Here is a 24314-nt window from a genome sequence, read left to right on the forward strand (position 1 = left end):
AAATCAGGTAACAGGTAAAGAACTTGTATTCGAATCAATGACTGCAGCTGCGAAATATTTCGTTATTAATTCAAATTCGGTACGACGAGTAGCAGAAGGAAAAATTAATAAAACTTTTTCTTATGATGCTAATTCGTGGATTAAATTTTCCTACATCCGAATAATATTTGATTCGGAAAATGACGAAGAATAATTGAATACTACAAAATTAGTATAATGGACGAACAAACAATAAACGATATCATTGTAGCCATCGACGATCTGAAGAAAAAGGTAGATCTTCCATCGGAGTTAGACACAAATAAAATTTGATCGGAATTCGAAACTATTATTCTAGGGAAACTTGAATACAAATATACGCTGCCGTCCGAATATAAATTAATAAAGAAAATCCAAATCGCGATATATCAATCACTTGCGACAGTCAGCGATGATCGCATCGAGGATTTTGTTAAATTATCGATGTTGGTAGAAAACGCAAGATTAATTTTATCTGACGCATATGAATCACGAAAAATTACAAGTTCGCGCATCAGGCAGTTGAAAAAACTTGTTGATGAAAGTAAAATTAGGGAATCATCAAATTCCTGAATAATTTCTGCAAAATAAAAAAAAAAGATTAATTTTGAAAATTTCCCTGGATTTTATTTATTTTTTTCGCCCATTTTTCCCACGGAGATAGATTTGGAAAATCTCACTTGCGATTTAAAAATCGGGAATCAGAGATTCTCACGATTTCACCAAAAGATTGATACTTACAGTTTCTCCTCGTATATCAAGTAAATTTCCTTTCTGATCCGTTAGTTTGAAATTTATTCTTGTCAATAATCGATTATGACATCGCAGGTAAAACGGATTCATTGGCTCCTTGATTATCAAGTAACCAGGAGATGCGCTAGGTGAAAATGAATACAATATAAAACCCTGATGGGCTTGATTTGATTCTGACGAATCCACGTTGTAACTACCCTCGACAACATCCGCGTGAAGATAAATCGCGATAACTTCCGTTATATTAACGATACCCGGCGATATATGTCGTCCACCTTTGTCAGGATCGTTATTGTGTTTAAGAATCAATTCTGAATGTATTTTTTTGGTCCATGCGGCATATAATTTCGGAAATAAATCATCAATGGTATCAGTGACGGATTTTCTCATCGCATCAAAATCAGAATTGGGAAATTTGAAATTTGGCAGTGTTTCCTCGGTTAATTCAAATACTCTCATGAATTTTTGTTTCTCACCCGAGTTCTTGATCAACTCGAATTTGCTAATAGGAAGAACATACTCGGCAATTGATATATCGTCGACTATCGCCCGAATAAACATATCATGATAATATTCAATATCATTCGCGAGTTGATTTAAAATTTTCACGTGCTTTATAATTTCGCTACATGAACCAGATTTATTTAGGATGCATTCATGAAATGATCCTCGCAATAAATTTAATTGTAATTCGTGTTCTTGAATAAACTCGTCTAGTGTTCTTCTTACCAAGATACCGTCTATGGGGGCTATTATCCTGTTAATGTGGGTAGCGTCGAAGATTTTTACATCTGGGGGGATTTTAGGAAGAGGCAGCCATGAGAGAATTCTTTCGTTAATAAAAGTGAAAGCGAATATTACTAGGTTAATTTTGTGGTTATTCATGAGATTGATGGCGCTGTGGATCAGAGGTTTGTGTTTGATATCTCCATACCATCCTTCGTCGGTTGTAAAATCTTCCTTTTTTGGTTCCGGTAGTTCTGGAAGGGTTTCATCATACCAACCTGGAATAATAACATCCGATTTCTTTGGTTTTATCAGAGGTGCGACCTCGGGCCAACCTAATATATTCCTGATCGATGATTGGTAAATATCTACCACGTACGGTGATTTCACTTCTATCATTGACGATAGTGTTGGATCATGTGAAGATATCTTTATTCCCGGAGTAGCATCGCCGGTTAAATTTGATATTCTGGTAGTAAACTCATTATTCAGCTGATCAATTTCGTAACTACCGGTTGGTATACCAACGACGATCCAATCGGGTGTTCCATCGGGTTTATTTTTATTTGCAAAAACAAGTGAATTATTTGACATCAAATTACCGAATGACGCCGATCTAACATTAGGCCAGCTGTTGTAGACACGCAACTGTGTTAATGCAATCTCGTTAACGCTAATTGGTGTTGAGAAATTAATACTAAACTCGGGTTTCGTTGAACTTAGCGATATTAACGTTGTTGTTGGCGGTGTCGTGTTTGTCACGATCTGGGCTAACTCGGACATTATTAATATTCATTTGTTCAATCTCCGAGTAAATACTAATCATTGAAGAAAATTCTAGATCGGATATAATACCGTCATTAAGACTTTCAGAAAGTAACAATGATAACTTCGAGTACGCGTCACTAACTTTAGTTAGTTTATTTTTGTACGAAGATAATTTTTCACTTGTGCACGAGGATATCTTTTTTGCGATGATATTAAGAACACCGGCAATTGTTGTTGTTGACGAGATTATTATTGTTGCTACAATTGGCGCTATCATTGTTACCGCGGATAGAATTATTCCTGCACCAGCGACTACCGCAGATACCGCGTATACTGCAACATCAATGATAACTAATTTGCGCTGGTATTTATTTATTTTTGTTTGATAATCGTCAAGTTGTTTTCGCAACGAATCCTGCCATGATCGCGCCTGATTATATCGGTAATCCGATGCGGTCATTTATTAATCTACGATAACAATTACGGGATTACTGCCTATATTTCGGCTAAATATTCGAAAATTACAGAATAATTCATAATTCCCATGCTGGTTCTATCTGGTGGTTCTAATATAAATATATTATCATGACCTTTGTGCATAATATAATTAAAATTTTTTTCGTGGATGCTACGGCTAGATATTACCTTAAAATTTATCGAAGATTGAATGAATATTCGATACATACCCGTAATTGGCGGGTTAAATGTAAATGTGTTATTCACGGGTGTCCACCATGCCTCTTTTCGTACCTCTACCACAAGTGGCACACTGCAGGTAAGATTTTTTGTTTCTACTTCCTCTGGTATCGAAATTCGCGATAATCTTCCAAGGTTCATTGACGATATTTTTGTGTTGATATTGTTAATTTTTGTGGTTGTTTCGATAATTTCCCTACCTAATTGCTTTACGTCAGTGGCGTGACCAGTTTTATCGGCGGATTGATCAATTTTTGCTGTTGCAGCAAGAAGTTTCGTGTTTAAATCTCGAATTTCTCCGTCGTACGTTGATGTATCGACCTTTTGACGCGCTAATTCACGTACCACGTTAATTTCATCGTTGATGGATTTTATTTGTATTTGCATCGCGTTAATCCCCCTGGTAAATTCAGGAACAACAACATTGCCGAGTTTAATAATTTCCTCGTTGATTTTTTTGTTGAGATCGTCGATGGATGATTTCTGACCCATCGAGATATTTACTTCGTTAATTTTGGCAAGAATATTAGTAATTTCCTCGTTGATTTTTTTTATTTTTTTGTTGAGATCGTCGATTGATGTTTTATCGATTTTCTGACTCATCGAGATATTTACTTCGTTAATTTCGGCAAGAATATTAGTAATTTCCTCGTTGATTTTTTTTATTTTCTCGCTAAGATCGTCATGTGATGCTTGATCGGCTTTCTTATTTGCTAGTTCGTTTGCGGCGGAGGAAGTATCACTGGATGTTTTTATATTCTCGTCAAATTTTTTGCTAAATTTATCTAAAACATCGTCAAGTTTTTTAAGGTCGTTATTTAACCTGTTAAGTCTTTTTGTCATTCTATCCTGAAGATCGTCGTGTAATGCTTTATCGGCCTTCAGGGGTAACTTTGCTATAATATCGGCGATATCAGCAATAGATTTTAATACCATCTCCGATTGGCGAGTAAACTGACTAATGTGATCGCGGTATTCGTCTCGCTTGATTATATCAGTTATTTTAACGTTGCTAGTTTGTAATCGCCCTTCGGTATTTTGAAAAACAGCAACTTCGCCAGGATCCACCTCTGACAGCGATAAAAGATTGTTAATATCGCTCTTGGTTGCAAACTTTGATGTATCGATGTCGACTACGTCTTTTTTTTCTTTTCTGAAGAGAGATCTACCGTAAATGTCAACCATGATATTTATCTACGGTATATTCAAATAAAATTTTGCGATAAGAGTTGGATGATTTTGAAATTGCATCAAGGACATTAATTGACTCCGGGCCGCATATTGGTGGATCTGCTAATGTTTGTGTTGGAAGTGTTGAATACCAAACCGGAAGTTTTAGTTTTGACACATATTTGATAAATTCATTTGGCGGTGCTAATCCATACGAGTCGAAGTAAATAACTTCGCGAGGATTAATCGCGTAAGCAACCCAGTGAGTGCCAGGGCCGGAATTTTTATCGAGATTTATTATTCCTGTCTCGGTGAGATTTGGTTTATCTGGTAGTTGATCTCGCATAAATACGCCCCTGAAAAATTTTATTTTCTTTTTTTTTGCTTCACTGATTAAATCTAAATTTGAGGCTGGTAGGCTCGACTTAGACCGGATCCGTACGGGGGTCGTCTTAGGTAAAGTCCTGATCCTTGTTGCGGCTGCAACAATTTTGCGAGAAGAGAGGGGAAGAGAAATCCTCCCTTTTTTTTGCGATATCTTCCTCCGACGATCTTTTTTCCTAATACGTTACCTATCCCTCCAAGTGCACCTAATCCTACTGCCTTTGCAATCATGGGGGCCGCTGCAGCTATTAATCCTGGAATAGCGGCGAATAAAGGAAAAATACCACCTACTTTGATCATATCTCTGATTGCACCTATCGAGAGATTCAAGCGAATACCAGTATTTGCTGATCTGGCTCTGGTGAAATGTCCGTGTTGATTTTTAGTTAACGATAGTTTATTAGGTCCACCGTGAAGTTGATTACTTTTTAAGGTTAAACTTAAACCTCGTCGTGCTGTTGTTGCTGCATGAAGTTTTTTCACCTGACCGGGGGTCAGAGTTACGCTGACGTGATCGTATGGCATATTAATAATCACTTAATCTAAATTTAGAATTTTGTTACATGTTCTCTACGGGTGCATCGATGACTCTCATTCTTCCACTAATACCTTCTAGGATCATTGTTCTATCGCTGAGAATAACCGCGATTGCTCTTGCCGGTCCTCCTGTGTTAATTCTGGCTTTGAAATGAATATCAACGACAGACTGCTTTACCAAATCGAGATGTTCCAGGGAAAAGTAATAGATGGGATAGAGAGTATTAAAATCTAACTGTGATATTTGCAATCCGGTATCAATATTTTGATCACGTCCCATAAAACTTAGTAATCGATGATACGCGCGTGCCGTCGAATTGTTCTCAAAATCGATGGCTATTTCCTCGGATGGCTCCTGTTGGCCATTTATTCTCAACGATACGTTTGTTGCCTCTAATCTATCGAATATCATGTTACTATGTAATTGATCGTCTCTAATCATGCTTTGCAGAGCAACAAAGATATGTCTAGGTGCGGAAGAGCCCTGCTGTGACGCAATTCGCCAAGTAAATATTCCGTCCAAATTAACATTTTCGTTGGAGTCAGTCATTGTTGTCAACCAAGACATGATGGATTTTCCTCCTTGATTCATAAACGACAGTAATTTTTCTTCTATGATCATTGATGGAACTATTGCTGGCATCCACAAGGTAATTTTTTCAAGGACAACTTTACCAGGATCACCAGGATCTCGCCAAATGGCTCTGTCATCATTGGCATCTCGAACGAAAGATATCGTATGCTTCGCTCCGTAAATAACTTTTCTGAAATGTCTGCAAAATCCAAAAATATGAGATAATGGAATTGCACAGGAGAATTTTCGTTCATCTCCCTTCAACATATTTTTTCTTATGGCAAATCCAAGATTGTAATTGCCATTGGGGGCAATCATCGCTGAACGAACAAGAGCGGGGGCGCCAGCGGGGTCTACCGGTCTACCGATATCAAATGGTAAATGTTCAGGGTAGTTGGAATTATCCTTGGCAAACATCATACTAGGACCGGCTGATCTGGTAAAATCATCCGAGTATCTTGCTAGACCTATGATAGTCGTTGCTATATCAACGTTGTTCGTAATTGATTCAATCTCTCTTCCATCAATCATGTAAGTGGCATTCTTGAATAATGCCATGATACCATTATTGACAAACCCAACACCAAAATCCGCATCGTAGTTGGTACCATCAGCTGCCTTTACAATTTTACCAACAAATTCGATATACGCCTCAGATGGAAGAAAATATCTTGTTGTATCGTGGACTTGAATTTCCTTTCGATTTCTTGAATCTGGCTCAACTACATCGTACGAGAAATACTGGAAATCTCGCACTGATGTGTCCCTACCTACTGGCTCGTCCATATCAAATACTTCATTTGACACTTGTGCGAACATTTATTATTAATAATATCGTCTAAAACGAAGACCACTACCTGAAACAAAACTTGTATTTGCTAAATTTGTATTAGCAACATTCTGTGCTAGATTTGTATTAGCAACTTCCTGCGCTAGATTTGTTATAGCAGCTTCCTGTGCTAGATCATTTATTTTTTTATTTGCCGCATCATTTATGACCTTACTAACTTCGGGTGGCATTTCTCTGGTGCTAGGTAATTTAACAGGTTGCTTTTTACGTACTAAACTTAATATTTTATTTTTGATAGCGTTGAAGCCTTTACTGGCCAAATTACCGATACCAGAAATGGCAGTCTCGCCGATCTTTCCTATCGCTTTCAACCCAAATTGCTTAATCACGGGTCCAATTTTAGGTATTACTCGCGTGACAAGACTTCCAACGATATCGCCGAATCCATTGCCGTGAATATATTTGTATACTGGCAATCGAGAGTTTACTATGCGGACCTGATTAGGTCTGCGCTGATGTTTATGAATAATCATATTATTTCAATTGTGTTGATTTAATCGATGAGTTCATCGACAAACTCCTTGTAAATGTGAGAATCGATGATACCACCACGGAATAATCGCTGACAAATATCTGATGCTTCGTTGACTATCTCACGGGAATTATTTCCGGCTCGCTTTCCTCCGATTAATACTTCAAGGCGAGATACATCGTTGACAACACTGTCAGGGCAAACTGAATATCCGCTTCCTGTTTTTTTTGTTTCTGGAGATTGTAATGGCGTTACGTAGAATAAATCGTCTGACGGCGTTGAAGATGTCCCTGACGACGATGACTTCGGTGGCAAATCCCTTGTAGGACTATCTTGTTTAGGATATTTTTCCCTTATAGTAAGAAGATTACCCAGTTGAGCCTTTTCAGGAGTACCACTTCTCTCAGGTGGCGAACTTTCCTTACCTGTAGGTAATGAAAGAGGAGTGGGACGAGGAGGAAGAGGTTGTAATAAAGTAGAAACATCTGTAGGTAATGGATCGAGGTAGGAGTATGCTGATGCAGGAATATCCTTTTTAGATGTTGCTAAAAATTCTTTTGCTCTTGCTCTTGCTATTGCTTTTCCCTCTGATAACTCTATTCTGTAATTACCAACATCCGATATAAATTTCCCAAAATCTTCATCGGAATATCTTACTGGTTTTCCTAAACTACCAAAATACATTATCGCATACCAATCAACAGTTTTAACTTTATTAGCATCAAATTCTTTTCGCAAAAAGAATCTTTTATTTTCCGTAGAATCATCCGCAGCCATTTGAACTACTGAATCATAGTTACCAAGTAAATAAAATCTTATTGGATTCAAATAATTATCCGCTGATACACTAGGATCAATTGTAAACGAACTAATAGCCGGTGATGATTTATATTCGGGTACAATTATCGGTTCATCACTTTGATCTTTTTTCTTTTTCGATTTTCTTTCTTTTTTCTGTGGTGGAATATCTTCCTTTGGTCTAGCTCCTAATTCCTCTGGTTGAAATATTGGCTCCTGTGGTTGAATATCTTCCTGTGGTATTACTTTTCTTCCTCGTGTTTTAGTTTTTTCTTTTCTTTCTTGTTGTTTTCTTTCTTTCTCTAGATTTTTTTCTTCCTTCTCCTGTTGTTTTCTTTCTTCCGCCACTTGCTTATTAAATCTTTGTGTATCTCTTGCCGCTTCTAAAAATCTTCTGTAACGCGGATCCGTTACTACACTCACATGTGTTTTTCCCGTATAAACTTTATATACCATGCTGTACCAATTATCACGAGTTCCATATCTTTTTTTTCCTATTGGAGTCAAATATTCATTTCGATCGCTAAAATAATTTTCCGCAAAATCACCAATTTGTTCTATAGTATACAATGCCGAGAGAGGTCGCGATATCATATCCCATCCCTCCTCGGTAAAATTTTCTCTTAAATTCTCAATATTAAACTTTCCTTTTATCATTAAAGGTTTTCCTTTTCCAGGTTTTTTTTCTCCAGGTTGTCCTCCATCATCAATTGCAAGTTGTTGCGCCGCTGCTGCTATTGCTAATCGCTCGGGTAATGTTTGTGATTGATCCTCAATACCTTTCAACATAGGAAATATTCCACGTTTTCTGGTATCTGGATCTTTTTCGTCACCATATACAACCTGCTCAATTGTTCCGGTTACTGGCTTCAACCATTTTGCCGAAGTTTCTGAAATTCCATGTTGCATATCTTCGTAACCACGAACATTTCTCTTAAATAATCGTTTTGTCGGAATGAACTTCTTTAATGCCGCTAATTGCTCTCGCGCTAATCTGGCAGAATGAGGTTCTCCAACTGTGCTAACTTTTCGACTCATCTTATTTTCAACTATATTGTTTTATTGTGAAATAAAATTAGTATCCGCAGTCCGAATTTGCAATAACAAACAAATTTTACCACCCCCCCCAAAAAAGCTGCCTTTTTTTTATGTCTGAAAATGCACTTTGGGTTGAAATTTTGCGGATTAATTTGCGTAGGAGGCGTTATTTCTGCTTTCTGAGGCTTCTACGGATAAATGTTTGGTGGGAGGCTTAAATTTATCTGAGCCACCTGGTCTGTACGACTTCCCTGCTGCTTGGGGGGTTATAAGTCTTAAACTTCAAACAACAAAAACTTTAAACACCTCCATATATGACCTTTGAAGGTTTAACTGTTTTTCATAATGAAGGACACGTGAATAGTGGATCAGCATAATTTATACAAATCTGAAAGGCCTTAACACCCAAAAGCAGATATGACAAGAAAGCTTCTGTTGAAAATTCTATATTGATATGACTTTTTGTACAGGAGGAATAGCAACATCATGATTTTCAATACAGCTGCCATGGTGGCAATTATGTCTGTCCAATCAGCACCATTTAATTTAGGTCCAACTAGATACAGTCAAACTCCTCTAAACTGAAACCTCAGTATACCGGAATCAGCCCAAGACCGAAATTATGTTGGAGTGCCGAATTTTTCTTCTTCAGTATCATTTCTTTTCCCAGTAAACCAAAATCCTTCAAAACACATTCTGATCCCAAACTTAAATTTTATGTTGAAAACTCCCAATAAAAGATGAAACTCATTTTGACCTTGGAAAAAAAATTAAGTTGCTGAATTCATGGTACACACTGGCTGTTGCATGTAGATATTTATACTATTTCTTGTTTGACTAAAAACCACAAGACATGGCGTCTTCAAACCAGCATGTTCACTGGAGTTGAGATTTACCTGCTGTGGCTGATGGTACTGAAGATGACCACAAAAATTATTGTTATTTATAATGACAATGGTAACTATGATGATGATGATAGCAGCTATTACAAGAAATGGAAACAGAACGATGAAGATCAGAAGATGGCAGTCATATTCATAAAATACATGTAGTTGATAAGCAATTTGCCTTGAGAGTTCTTTCTTCTTTATTCAGTGTCAATGTAATGCTGCTGAACAATAACTTGTACTTCAGAACAATAACTTGTATGCTTCAGTTAAAATATTTTTTATTTTTAATATTAGATATTCAATTTGTTTCAGTAAAATATTTTCACTGATAAATAAAATATACACTACTAATTAGGTGGTTGAATTCATGAAAACAGATTTTTTCATTTATGGCAGACTGCTCCAGTGGCTTAAGTGGTTAGAGCATTAGCCTTGAATGTGGGAGGTCATGGGTTTGAGTGTGTGTTTTGGATTTTAAGGTAGCTTTAACAATGTTTTAGTCATATTGTTATGATGTCTGCAGTGTGACAGTTTATAGTGATGTCTAGCACTGGGGCATCACACTGCAGACATGTAGGATCATGTCCCAACCAGTCACATTACCCTGAAACCAGGCTGACCAGTCTTAACACCAACCTCTTAATGCTGAGTGCCAAGCAAGGCAGCTGCTAGTACCAATTTTTTAAGTCTTTGGTATGACTCAGGTGGGGTTTGAACCCACAACCTCCCGCATCCAAGGCAGATGCTCTTACCACTGGTCATGGGTTCAAACCTTGGCAGAGTCATACCAAAGACTTATTATAATGGTACTAGCAGCTGCCTAGCTTGGCACTCAGCACCGAGAGGTTGGTGTTAGGACTGGTCAGCCTGGTTTCAGGGTAATGTGACTGGGTGGGACATGATGCTACATGTCTTTTGCATGATATCTCAGTGCTAGACATCACTACAAATGCCACACTGTAAACATTATAGCGATATGACTGAAAATTGTTAAAGCATTACAAAACTAAACCTATCACATAGATACACACACATTTATGGCAAATACATTATTAGGTTTAATGTTAATAGTTTTCAAAGTCCTTCCATTTGTGACCTTGTGTCAAAAAAAATAACCAGTCTTGGAAAAAATGCCAATAACTCATACATTTTATCTCTGATCAATCAAGTTATCCACTACAAGATCTCTTCCAGGAATAGAAGATGCTGATTTGGTGCATCAAAAGATATCGAGCAATAAAAAATTATCCATAGGATGCATATGAAAAGTTATTTTTATTTTTCATACTCCAGAAGAGCTGGAAAATAACAATCCAATAACAATGGCATATTTATTAAACTGAAATTTAATTACAATCCTGCCCACATATACTGCCATCACTTATGTCACCAAACTGCCTATGTAGATAAAACTGCAATGTCCCTGGTCCAAAGTCTTATTGTTACTACCAAATTTTGTTGTGATTATGTCAACCTCGAGATAAAAAATAAATGTACATGATGACAGACGCTATATATCCAGACTTGAACAAAAATCCTTTGTTTTCTAATCATTTATGTCAACAACTTGCCAGTTCCGACCATACTTTGTACTACAATTATCTGATGTTGTCACCAAGCTATAATGTTGCCAATGATATAACAAACTGGCATTTGTTTGGTCTTACAAATTTGGCCTTTCACAGTGACTTTAATAATGCAAAGCATGCCAGCTACAATTTTAAATAAAAACAATGCATCCTTTGCCAAATGAAGTCAGCACCAAACATTAATAAAAGCAAATGGAATCTGATCGATTTTTGCATGTTTCAAAGTAATCAGTGATTGGAACACATTTTGTTGTACCATGAAAGTTTCTGCAAGAAAAAAGTAACGTTTTGATGCTTACAATGACTATTAACAGAGGCATTAAATGCAAATAAATTTAAATTCTCTTGAAACAAAACCTCTGGTTGTTAACCAAGTTGGCGGTGGGCATTTCACAAAAATGTTAATGACAAATTTTCAATTGTTCATATTTTCATTTCCCGAAGAATAACCTCATCCCTTTGCTATCATAAGCAAGATGATTACATTTATTGTCTCATGCATACAAAAATCTAGGCCAATTTAAGTATAGGTAGTTTGTATCCAACAACTATACAGCCACATCTTGCTGGCAACAATGAATATCATAGTTAATTGTTTACTGACACACTTATCAACAATTGCATAGAAATTAAATGAGGACTACCATTTTTTTATATACATGTTTATATGTGTTTTCTAATGGGATGTGACAGATACAAGAATTTTCCAACATGTGACCTGGACTTGAATTCATAGATTTTTCACATATATGTACATTAATCAACACATTATAGATTGTTTTATACAATGGTAACACAAACCCCTCATAATACAAATGTATCTCAAGCTGGTTTTGCCTTCATTTAATCAAATTTCAATGGTCTATCTTCTCTATGTAAATGCTGCTCACTGACAATAGGCTACCCCTTAATGGCAAATTTCATTTGTATGCGAAATTTGATTACTTTTTCAGCCCACCCCACTTACATTTATCTTAATATCCACTTATGCTGACAATGTTACCTTGGGCCCAAGGCTGTTTGAGATAAATGGGTAGTTCTGTATAATACTAATTTGTATTTACAAGCATTCCACTGAATTAACTTGCAAAATTTAATAAACAAACAATATTTTCAAGTAACAGGATTTTATCATTGTAATGTCAACATGGTAAATTCATAGTCCTTACTGAGGTAAAGGAGCATATTGTTATGTTATTTGTCTGCAACTTGCAAGTTTTTGAGAATTAACTATAACCAAATAAAAACTGAAGACATAACATGGCCAGTTAATTATGATGGTTACTGAGAATCCATATTAAAAATCATTAGTTAAATACCTACAAATCTCATTTTAAACTCTGATGCAAAGGTGTTCTACATAACCTGGTTTCTCACTTCCATCTGTGCGCTGATGCATTCCCCCTTGTATATGACTTGCAAAAACTTAAACAGATGAATTAATTCTTGTTGACAACAATGATGCCATCAGTGCCATAGCTACTTGAAAAGTGATGCCTATGTTTCACCATGCTACACAGGCATGACAAAAATTAGGTCACCACATCCTGACAAGGTTACAAAGGCACTGCAAAAATAAGGCCCCCACAAAGGGCCACAAGGGCATGAAACAAATTTAATCAACACACTCACCAGTTTGTCTGAGGTAGACAAGACTTTTCTCATCAATGGGAAAGAATCCTATTGTAGCACCATATTCTGGACACATGTTGGAAATTGTTGCCCTGTCTGCAATTGAAAGCTCAGTGACTCCAGGACCGAAGAATTCTACAAATTTTCCTACAACACCAACTGTACGTAAATGCTGCAACAAACAAAAAATTCAATGAAATTTTTTCCACTCAAAACTTTAACCACTCAAATAATGTGTGCACTCTTAGTTATAAAACCACAATGTGAGAAAGGGAATACTTTTTAAAAAGTTCTTTGTTATTCTTCAGCAAAAACAAGATTTCCAAATTAGCTACTGTGGTGGGAATATTGGATACCAGCTTGGCAACATTTTCATTAGGACCAAAAGAACATCGTATGAAGTCTTCTGGTGGAAACCCAATACTGATTACCTTTCCGTTTTGAAGAAATAAAAATGATGCTATGGTGGCCATATTTGATATCAGATTGGCACCATTTCTATTTAGAATCAACTAGTCATCATAAAACCTCTTTTGATTAAAGCACAATGTTGATAGGATCAGATCTCAAGAATTAGTAATAACAAGATTTTCAAGATGGTCACTGTGGCAGGCATAATGAATTTCTGAATGGCACCATTAGGATCAACAATACATATGAAGTTGTTTCATAAGAACTCCATTCAAAAGGAGCAGTGATGGTAATATGTTCATGATGCCCATTGTGGTGGCCATATTGGATATCAAATCAATACCACTTTCATCTTGGACCAAAACTTGACATCATAAGAAATCTTGTGATGAAAACCCCATGGCAATATTACTTTTCATTCCAGTGGAATAGTGATATAAAGATTTTCAAGATTGTCACTGTGGTGGCCATTTTGGATGTGCAAGTAACATCTAGGACCAACTGACCATGGAATGAATATGTGTGGGTAAAGTTTCACAGCAATCCTCCATGAAGTTCAGATGAAGTATCAACAACAAATCTGTGCTCATGGATGAGCAGACAACAGACCATCCCATAAACTCTTCATAAGCTAAAAAAGTACAGTGTTAAAGAACGGTGTTGAGTGTTCACATATCAAGAAAAAAACAACATTCATTGAGGAAAAAGCTATCTAAAAATAAAATTAACGAAGCAATAACAGCATATATATGTTTATCATTAATGCAGTTTCCAATAAGCATTATTAGAATGTAATTTTTAAAGTGGACTTCTAATGTTTTAGTGCCAGACTGGAGAAACCAAGATTGGTTCATAGTCTGATAGCAGTGTTCTCTAACCAATATATATCTACTCACTGTACCGTATTTAAAAACAAGAGTCTCTTAAAGAAACTGATGCTCTACTGAGCAAAACAGAATTTCAAGGAATTCAAGATAAGACCATTTCTTTCTTTTAATTCTCAAGTGTTGAAACAATCTCTCATATTCTTTTTCAAATCAGCTGTGGTGCTACAAATACTGGATGTCAGCTTGGTACCAATTCCATTTAGGACAAAGCAGACATCATCAGAAGTCTTTTGCTAAAACCCAATGTCATAATGAGCATATATTCTAGGGGAGTAGTGATAACGTATCTGGATGTACGACTGGCACCAAATATTATTCCAGATATGACTGGATGACTACTTTAGCCAGGAGAGTAATGCTTGTTGGGTTATGTCCTGTATCCCTGGCTTCGTGTGTGGGAGGAAAAGCCTCTGGCATCTGAAACAGATACTTTGTGTGTTTTGTGATAAATGTGGAGAGCATGTACCGGGTCCTGTGACCTTACCTCTATTAAGTCATAGATCAATGAGAGGGGCCATAAAGTTATTTTCTGGTTGCCAGTAGAAAGAAGCCTGTTTGTAGTGATGAAAATCAGTTGTGTCACTAAAACGAATGAACCCTCAGAATAAAACTGTAGTTAGTTTGGATCAGCTGACAGAACATGGACCTTGCTTATTCTCGATGCCAAAGCCAAGACTATTAGAAAGCATGCCTTGTATGATAGTTGCTTCAAAGGGGCAGTGGACAATGGTTTGAACTCGGCATAGTTGAGCCATATCAATAACCATGATAGATTACACTTCAGGAACTGAGTTAACAAGCAAGGTCGGGATAGATCAGAGTTGATTAGCAAGTATGAGATATCTTTGTTATGGCTAATGTCAAGATGCCTGTGATGTTTCAGTGTGTCATAAATCATGAAGCAATATCCCTTAATAGTTATTGGTGCTAGCTTCCTACTTTCAAGAAGAAAAAGAAATAAGTTAGCTAGCCAGAGAGGTGTGACATAACTGCATGAAACCAGTCACAAAAAAATGGGTCATCTCCCCTCATATACTTTTAAAAAGTGGAGGGCCATCTAGTTGAAGAGATCCTCTCCAAGACTGAAGACTTTAAGTTTTTCCTGAGCAAGGTCTACCAGACAAGAGTCATGCGTGAAGTAGAAGTTTCTCTGGACACATGTGAAAGATTACTGTTTGAGAAACTTAAAGACTTAAGATTTTCCTGGGCATGTCTGCCATTTTGAGCAAATTGGTAATCCATAACTTATCCCATCAGAGGGACAATCAGTATTTTAGCTTTCATGAATATGTAGAGCTTACTTAAATCTGTAATTTATAATATACATATAATTTCCCATTGGCTTTCTCAACCAAGAAGAGCCTGCAAAAGAAACAATGGGATGCAGTATTTCAATTGATCTCTACCATCCATTTTTCGGGGCCCGAGTGGCCGAGTGGTCTAAAGCGCTCTCCGTTACGGATCACTGCCATCTCACCTCTATCCACGTGGGTTCGAGTCTTGGACTCAGCCAATGTGGGTATGTGAGAAAGCTTGCCAGTAGCTTCTTGTGGGTCGGTGGTTCTTTCCTGGTTTTTTCCAGGTTCTTCCTCCACCATTAATACTGGCCGCTGTGCATAGCCTATCGTGTGCTGAAAAATGGCATTAAACCCTACAACAACAACAACAACCACCCATTTTTCTAGTAGTGCCTTTATCTCCTGTCAGCCATTATTAGGTTGGTCAGAGTCTGTCATGAAGGAGACTTAGGAGAGGGGAGGGGGGCTGGCTGAATAAACACCTCCACAACCAATTTTATCAACCATTCATCATGAGGGAATAAATTGGTCCATGAGCTGGGGATCAAAAAAAGCCAGGCACTCACCTGAGGGTTGCCAGAGGGGTAAGTCATTGTTTGGAATTGTGAGTCCTAGACAAGAATAAAGCAAGTTTTAAATAAATTTTGTTTCTCTGAGAATACTGACCCCATCAAATTAATGTTAGAATATAAGCCTGCTACATCCCAACTCCAGCCCTACTAAAAAGGAGAAAATGAATCTATTCTATCTTGTATAGACAAAGGGCAATAACTCTTGCATATTACCTACCCCTGCCACTACCAGTGTTGCTAGTTTTTAAACACGAGTGATACACCAATGAGAATGCGAGCATTGCAGTGTGGTTGGGAGGGTGTTATGTAATGTGATTGTGCAAGTATTCCCAGAGAAACAGAATTTACTTAAAAATTTGATTTCTCCTTCAAACAGTTTCCCTGATCACATTAATGTTAGGAGAATAGGTAACAGGAGGATAGAATGCAGAGCATGCTACCTATACCTATACCTTGGAGGAAAGATGTGATTCCCTATCTGACTGATAACCTGATCACAGCCTATCTTCACAAGAACTATTATTGCTCTATCAGGTTAAGATGATTATCGAAATCTTCTTGCCGTCAAAATTCACTGGCAAATCCAGCAAAGCTAAGAAGCTGTGTTAGCTTAATTGGGTCTGGTGGTCATTTTGGCTGCAGCCACTGGACCTTCCAGATTCAGGTAATGCTTCTACGACATCTCAGATTGAAATTTTGTATTCCAATATGAGGCTCAAAGAGATCACTCTTATTTCTTCAGCTGAAATTCTCATGAGGTGACTCTCTTTTGCGATGTTAGAGTATGCTAAGCTTATAACCCCCTGAAGCCATGAAGATCATCTGGCTTTGGCAGGTGACGAGTGGATTTCACAGGGATAAAGAGTCCTTATTCTGCTGCACTTCAAGTAGTGTATGAGGGTACAGTGACAATCTTGCATGGCTACTGCCCACAACATATCTACAGATGACAAGTATCATATGACAATCTGAGATGAAGATAGTAAAGGTTGACTAAAAAGTCAATTCACTCAACCTGTATGCTGAAGCTAATATTATCAGGAAACAGGTTAGTATGATAACAGCTTCAGCAAGGTCCAGACGAATGGCTTGATTTTTCTGACCTAAGCAATGATAAGATCCAGGACAGTTTCCAGTTTGAAACATGGTGAGGGGTTTTGGTCTATTCAATCAACATTGGCCAGTAGGTCTGACAGGTCTTTATTATAACCAATATCTCTTCTGCCAAAATGGCAGAATGTGTCAGTTATGGAATGGAAGCCTTTGATGGTAACTGGTGACCATTTTTCTCTTTGTTGAGCCAGAGAAAGGGATTTCTGGCATTCAATTGGACTGACAGGACTAAGTTAATGACTCAACACTAGTCCCTGCAAACATGTCCCTTTCCCTCATAAGCATTCTCCACAAATTAAGATCTAAATTCTTTCCCTTTCCAATGCTGTCCCGAACAGAAGCAATGAAAGAGAAATGGTACAGTGGTATAACACTTGCTCCCATGGTCATTGTAAGAAATTTTTGTGTAATCCATTAAAAAAAGCTGAAAATCTGAAAGGGGGGAATTGGGGGTCCTCCCCCAACAAGGTTTCGAGGGGCAGTGGCCCTGATCAGGGGATCCAGGAAGGCCCCCGGCCAAAAATGCATTTTACACTCATGAAAAGCTGCTCCTGGTGCAACTTATGATCATAATATATAACAAAATAATCATCTGAAAAACTAACAAACTTACCAAAAATTTTCAATTTGAATAATTTCACAATATTTATTGTCACATGAATTTGTTTTCCAATACTATTGGTACTTAAGTTATTTCATGCGCATGTCAGTGTTAACATCATAATTAAGTCAATAATTAGGCATTTTTTGCTGCCAACATATTACACTTTTCTCTTTTCATAACAAATCTGTAAAATAAACACCCAAGTACATCACCTATATACAAATAATCCCATATATTCACTTGTCTTTTTGTCCGCTGTACAAAACCTGTTGATATGCCAGTCGAGCTCTTTTTGCAGCTTTATCAAAGATTTCTTTAGCCTTCCTTTTTCTCACCAATGACTTTGTTGGCTCAATGTGCAATTGTTTCTTTTCCTTCTCAATGAAAGCCTTTTTCCTTTCAAGCTCCAGCTTGAGTTGGTGACATGCAGTGCACATATTCTGACAGAGGGCTACATCTGTTTCAGACTCTTCCAACCACGACTTCCATAATTTATATCTTTATTGCAGAGGTCACAAAATGCCAGACCTTGAGCGTTCAGTTTTCTTATAAACTGACCAACTAAATTTCCATTGACTTTTCACTCCAGCCATTCACATTTCCATACATTTAAATCTTTATTTAAACTTCTCGAGTCATGGTCTCTCTCAACAACTCGGGACGCTATATTTTGTAAGCACGCTTCTTCTTTCCATTGCCATCAGTTTCATTTACACGAAGATTCATTGGATGAATTTCAACTTTTGACCAATCAGAATACTCTTTACGAGAGTCATGGGCTAACTAATATATGGAGCGAATACGTTACAAGGGTCGTTGCGGAATGGGTCCGAACAGATTGTTTGAAAAACAAAAAAACGGATCGGACATAATAAATAAAAAAACAGACTAAATCAAGAAAAATCGGATTCAAGTCAGGAGAAAAGCAGAATTCTGCTTTGAAACGGGGAAAAATCATGTCTGTGTAATATACCTTGGCAGGTGTATCACTAGACTGAGTAGATCATTGACCCAGGAGAGTGGCTATCAAATCTATTTATTATTTTCAGTACTAAAACCAAGTGTGCAGTAGGCAAATGCCCATAACCCCAACCAACTGACTGATAGTGCATTCAACTTTAGGGTCTGAACCCATGAGACTCAGGTGGCCCAATTCTAGTTCCACCCTGCTGCAAAAGGCTGATCACTGGACAACCCCTAATCCAATATATGAAGAACCATCCCATATGGATAACCTGACACTTTCTGGGAAGAACATAGACCAGAACACCGAGTCTGCTGGGAATGTGTCTGATTAGTATGTTCATCTGAAGTTTGCAGCACTGATGATGAAACTGCAAAACCAGCATGCATACATCGGGTGGTTTGTGTCCCTGTTTGAAGAGGTTAGTCACCATTATGGAGTTGTCTGACATAATCAGGACTGACCTCTTGCCGAGTCCATTCTTCTAGAACTGAAAGGCATTTATGACAGCTTTCTTGTAGATGTTTATGTAAAGAGGCAGTTCCCCCCTCCATCCCCATTTACTGCTGACCATATTTTAAGTCTGACAAGTGGGCTCCTCAATCGTACTGCCATCTGTACATAAGCATCGACCGCTCCGGTGGCCTAGTGGTTAGAGCATCCGCCTCAGATGCAGGAGGTCATGGGTTCGATCCCCAGACGAGTCATACCAAAGACATACAAAAATGGTACTAACATCTGCCTCACTTGGCACTAAGCAATAAGAGGTTAGTGTTAGGACTGGTCATCCTAGTCAAAATTGGTAAACTTATTGCAGTAACCAAATCAAAGAAACTTTGCAACACCAGGTGAATAGGGACATGAAAGAAGGTACTTGTGAAAACAAGACTGATGGCATACCTGTTCATTTGGATGAAGACATGAACAGATCTCACCATCTCAATCTTGAACCTTGGAGGAAGAATGAATTCATTGGGGCAACTTAAGTCAATATTCAAGTTTAACTTCCACTGGCCATTTTGGTATGGAACATCCATGAATAGAACCCAGAAATTGTAGTTTTCATAAAATGTCCACTGCCATTTATCAGTGAATGCTCATCTCCTGCTGAACAATTTTGTCCTCCTGATCCGAGGTACATCTGCATGAAGGGGAAGAAGAAGAAGAAACAGGAGGGGTGGGATAAATGAAATTCTCCCCACCCCTAGTCAGAAACTCACTGAGGAGGCCAAATTGAATATTGAACATGTGATGACAATGTTCCAAACCCACTAAGATGTGGCAAGAAATTATTTATCTAATGCTTGGAGTACAGTAAGAGAGATGGTGGAATGTGTGTTGTACCAGACTGTTAAGAGACTGCAACCATTTCAGGATAAAAGATTCCCTGTGGCAATAATGATGTAATGCCACTGTCTCTATTTAATTCATGGCCAATAACATGTGGGTAAGCAGTGAATAAAGCAGAAGCAGGCTCTACTCGCTGATGTTGTACCTGTATGGACAGCTAATTTGCAAGGAATAAGGCCAGCATTGTTACCAGCTGTACAGAAGGCAGTCTGGTTGGTACTGGTACAAGCTGTACTGTGGGTATGGCTTGATGTAACTGTAGAGATATGAAGCCACATACCTGGTTCGACAGATGGATCTATCACTAAGATCGCCGTACTTGTAACTATGTGGCCATATATGCATGTTAGGTTGGAAAATCTATCATTATGATTGATCTAACAGTCACAAGATGAAGCTGTAGGCCTGGCAGCATGGAAGGATCTTTCAGTAAGATCTCCTGATTTAGACAGCAATTAGTTGGACAATCATGGATGGCATCAGGCAGCTATATGGTAGTAAGGATTATGAGTGCTGTTGGGTTCATTGTAAAGAATTAGCTAGCTAGCTTTGCCAGCTGGCTGGCAGGGTTCAGGCAGCAAAGTCAGCATAAGACATGATGGTATGAATGAATGATGTCCAAAAACTGAACCTTTATTATATGCTCTGTGTCCAAATGGCTGGATGGTTCTGTCGACATCTGGGATTGCAAATGTATTAGTGAGGTCAACATGTAGGCTGGATGCGTTGGTCAACAACCAGAGTGTTAAATAATTCACCACAAGAATGAACCTGTCTGGATCATTCAGCAAAATATATCTAAAAAAAACATTCCAATATGCCTGGTTTCAGCATCTATATCATGTCCAGGCTGGCATCTGGACTTGTACCAAGTGAGTTGCCAGATCTGTATGCATTAACTTTGTTGTATTCACTTGGCAACATTCTTGTTCACAAAGCTTTATGAATCATATTGTTCAACCTCAATTCAAGATCTCCATTGGCATCCTTCTGTAATATGTCCTCCACAGACATGGCTAAACTGGATAACGAGTCATGTGGAGGGTGTAAAGTAAAATGTCTTGATTACTAGTCTTGCATTGAGTCCTTTTTTCCGTGCCCTTGACCGGCTTTGAAGAACATTCATGGTTCCCCCAGTTTTCTAAATATAAATTTCCAGGTCTTTTCCAGGATGAAATTAATTTTTTCAAGGTTAACATATGACCATTAATGAATGGAATTAAAGAACATTTTGGATTATAAAACATGCATTTCCCAAATCTGATTGTTTCTCTTTCAAGACTCCAAAGCAGATGTCGGAAAAGATGACCATGCACAAAACAACAAAATGTGTCACACGAAACAAATCTGACTATATTCCTATAAACTGGCATTTAAAGCCATTTCAATGTACAGATTACAAATTCTAAAGTTACTTTGCTGACCTACATTATGTTGCTAAGTGGAAACAATATAATGAGCATAAGTTAATTTGTTTCCTTTCAATCCTTTAATTCAAAGAATTCTAGAGCAATATACTATGCATGTTATACAAAGTAACCATTTCCTATCAGCATGTTAACAAGTTACTAATGTAACACCCATTAATAACAGAGAAAGCATTAAATAATCAGTGCATGCTAAAATGTTAATGACAACATGCATTCAAATGATAGCATGTTGTAAAGCACTCTAAACAAAGTCCAAGATGTGACACATTACCACAAAAATTTTGAAAATTGTAAAAATAATGTATACCACCAAAAGAGGAATAATTATTACACACAATGATACTGACGTGGATTTATCTGAGGAATCGTGTAGCGACACATGATGGTGGCAAGGGGAGGTAATGGGCAAGAGCTATTGCACTCTGTTTATGAGACAAACTGTGAAGATGAATTTTCATCTCTTTTGTAGGGCTTATATATTTAACATTAATGTGATCTGGGAGCATATCTGAAGAGGAAACAACCCCAAAGCCTTGCAGAGTAGAGTAAACCACCACCCCACCCCACCCCACCCCACCCACACACACAGAGGTTGAAATATGCCATTACAAATGATTAACTAGTTGGTAGCTTCTACTCCTGGCACAAGTGCCAACTTTCAACATGAAACATTTATAATTTAATATTTGTTGCTATGCAAATAAAATGAGATTATGTCTCTTTACCATCTGATCATTTCTAAGTGGGTATAAATGATTATTCTTGATTGAAAATAGAGAACCACAATAAAGGACAAACTTCTCAAAGCCAACTGGGTTCCAAAGTAGTTCTCTGCAACAGAAAGCACTTGTTTTAATTAAATATGGGTGTAATTAAAACTATTCAAGTATTCCATTTGTGACTAGTCTATTAAAAACTTGATAAATGATGGAAGTTTAAGCAATAGGCTTTCAAACAACTCCATTCCCCTACATCAAATTCTGTAATAGCCATGCTAAAAATGTCACTGCAATCGATTTATCTTTATTAACATACCTTGGTAATGGTCAGCACAATGTCTGTGGAGGTGGTCATTGGGTTGACTGTACCTGTAAGTTTGTATCCCAAAACCTCAGGTAGCACCATACTAATGGATTGCCCAAGCATTACAGCCTCTGCTTCAATACCTCCAACACCTATACACAAAATCGGGAATATGTTTAAACACAAAAGTGTGCAAGATTTTCAAGAACCAGTCATTTAGTTGAAAGTGCAAAACAATAACTGACGATTCATTTTATAGTTATCCATTGCAATTTCACTGCATTCAATAAGAATTTTTTTTTCAAATATTGGCACAGAGAACAAGGGGAGTGGGGTACAAACAAATTGCTGGGCAGGTACAAATCCTTTCCTGACCATGCCTTGTCAGCTGCATTAATTTTCTCTGGGAAAAACACTTTATATCAATGGCGGCTGCATGATGTAAACTTTCACAGACTGATGCAACATTAAACACCAATCATTCAATCATTAGGTTTTCGTCCCTGCAGTCTGAAATAAATGTAGAGTTACGGTGATATTATGTAAGCATTTAATACCAACAGCAAGTTTATGTTTCACATATCTGATAACTGGCAAGTGTGATCATTGACCCAAGTGTCACCAAATGAGACTGGGATCCTAACCCCCGGCAATGCACCTGTGTTTTTCACGCCCACCAGGGACTTTTCACCAGAGACAAGACATACAAAACATTGTGATCCAAATCAAAAAGCCATATATACTTACTTGGCATGAAAAAAACAAGTTAGACATGACAACGATAATGAACCAGGGTTCATCCCTATCCCCAGGAACTTAGCCCCTAGGTCATAACTTGGAAACAATTGAGATCCAGCTTCACATCTATATCAATCCTTCCTGTGCATAAAAATATATATTTATACAAACTACTAACACTGATTCTGGGGTCCGTTTTTATTCAGGTTCATAACATGGAAAATACAAAGATTTCCACTCAATAATAATACATAATGGGCATTGGTACAAGGGGTCAATCAATACACTCCAAGGGACATTGAGCTTGGATCATAACTTTAAAACTACCAAGATCCCCATGCTATAACCACATCCATACTTTCAGGACATGGAAAGGCATTTCACATATATGAATACAACATTTACCCATGGGCAGTCATTGCCATCATGGACTTACTCAAGAGGTCCAAAATTCGGGATAGAGGTTAAAATGGGTGTGTGTGATTTGCATATTTAACATAGCTTTAACAATTTTTCAGTCACATCGCTACGATGTCTGCAGTGTGGCGGTTTAAAGTGATGTCTAGCACTGGGGCATCATGCCACAGACATGTAGCATGATGTCCCCCCCAGTCACATTATCCTGACACCACGCTGACCAGTCCTAACACTTACCTCTTAATGCTGAGCCCCAAGCGAGGTAGCTGTAAGTACCATTTTTGTAAGTCTTTGGTATGACTCGGCCGGTGATCGAGCCCACGACCTTCCATATCTGAGGCAGATGATCTAACCACTAGGCCACAGGAACAGTCAGAGGTTAAAATGGGGAAGTTTGATGATACATGTTTTACAAACACTGAACTCTTTCATTTTTAGATACCACTATCATTCTACTCCTCTATTAAGTTTGAAAACCAACCAAATTCACATGTTAACCTTTCCCTTTTTAAAGGCAGTCAAGATTCAGACTGAACAAGTTGGAATTTACAATGCGTATATTTCATGATAAATTTCCAAAGCATGATGGACAGTTCAAATAAAGAGATTCTG

The 24314-nt window shown here is 37.7% G+C and overlaps 1 protein-coding gene across 2 annotated transcripts in view; it reads right to left on the bottom strand.

The window, feature by feature from the left end:
* The window catches only part of LOC149794150 (cytoplasmic aconitate hydratase-like), a 145057-nt gene that overhangs the window by 85992 nt on the left and 34751 nt on the right, over nt 1–24314 (bottom strand). For both annotated transcript variants that reach the window (XM_089968226.1, XM_089968225.1), the window contains 2 exons: nt 22560–22699; nt 12896–13067 (listed from right to left, as the gene is read on the bottom strand). In XM_089968226.1, coding sequence (XP_089824352.1) covers nt 12896–13067; nt 22560–22699 — 312 coding nt within the window. The remainder of the gene's footprint in view (nt 1–12895; nt 13068–22559; nt 22700–24314) is intronic.

The sequence above is a fragment of the Sinohyriopsis cumingii genome, chromosome 8 (genome assembly GCF_028554795.1).
Source record: "Sinohyriopsis cumingii isolate HCF-2022 chromosome 8, ASM2855479v2, whole genome shotgun sequence".
NCBI classification, from domain to species: Eukaryota; Metazoa; Mollusca; class Bivalvia; order Unionida; family Unionidae; genus Sinohyriopsis; species Sinohyriopsis cumingii.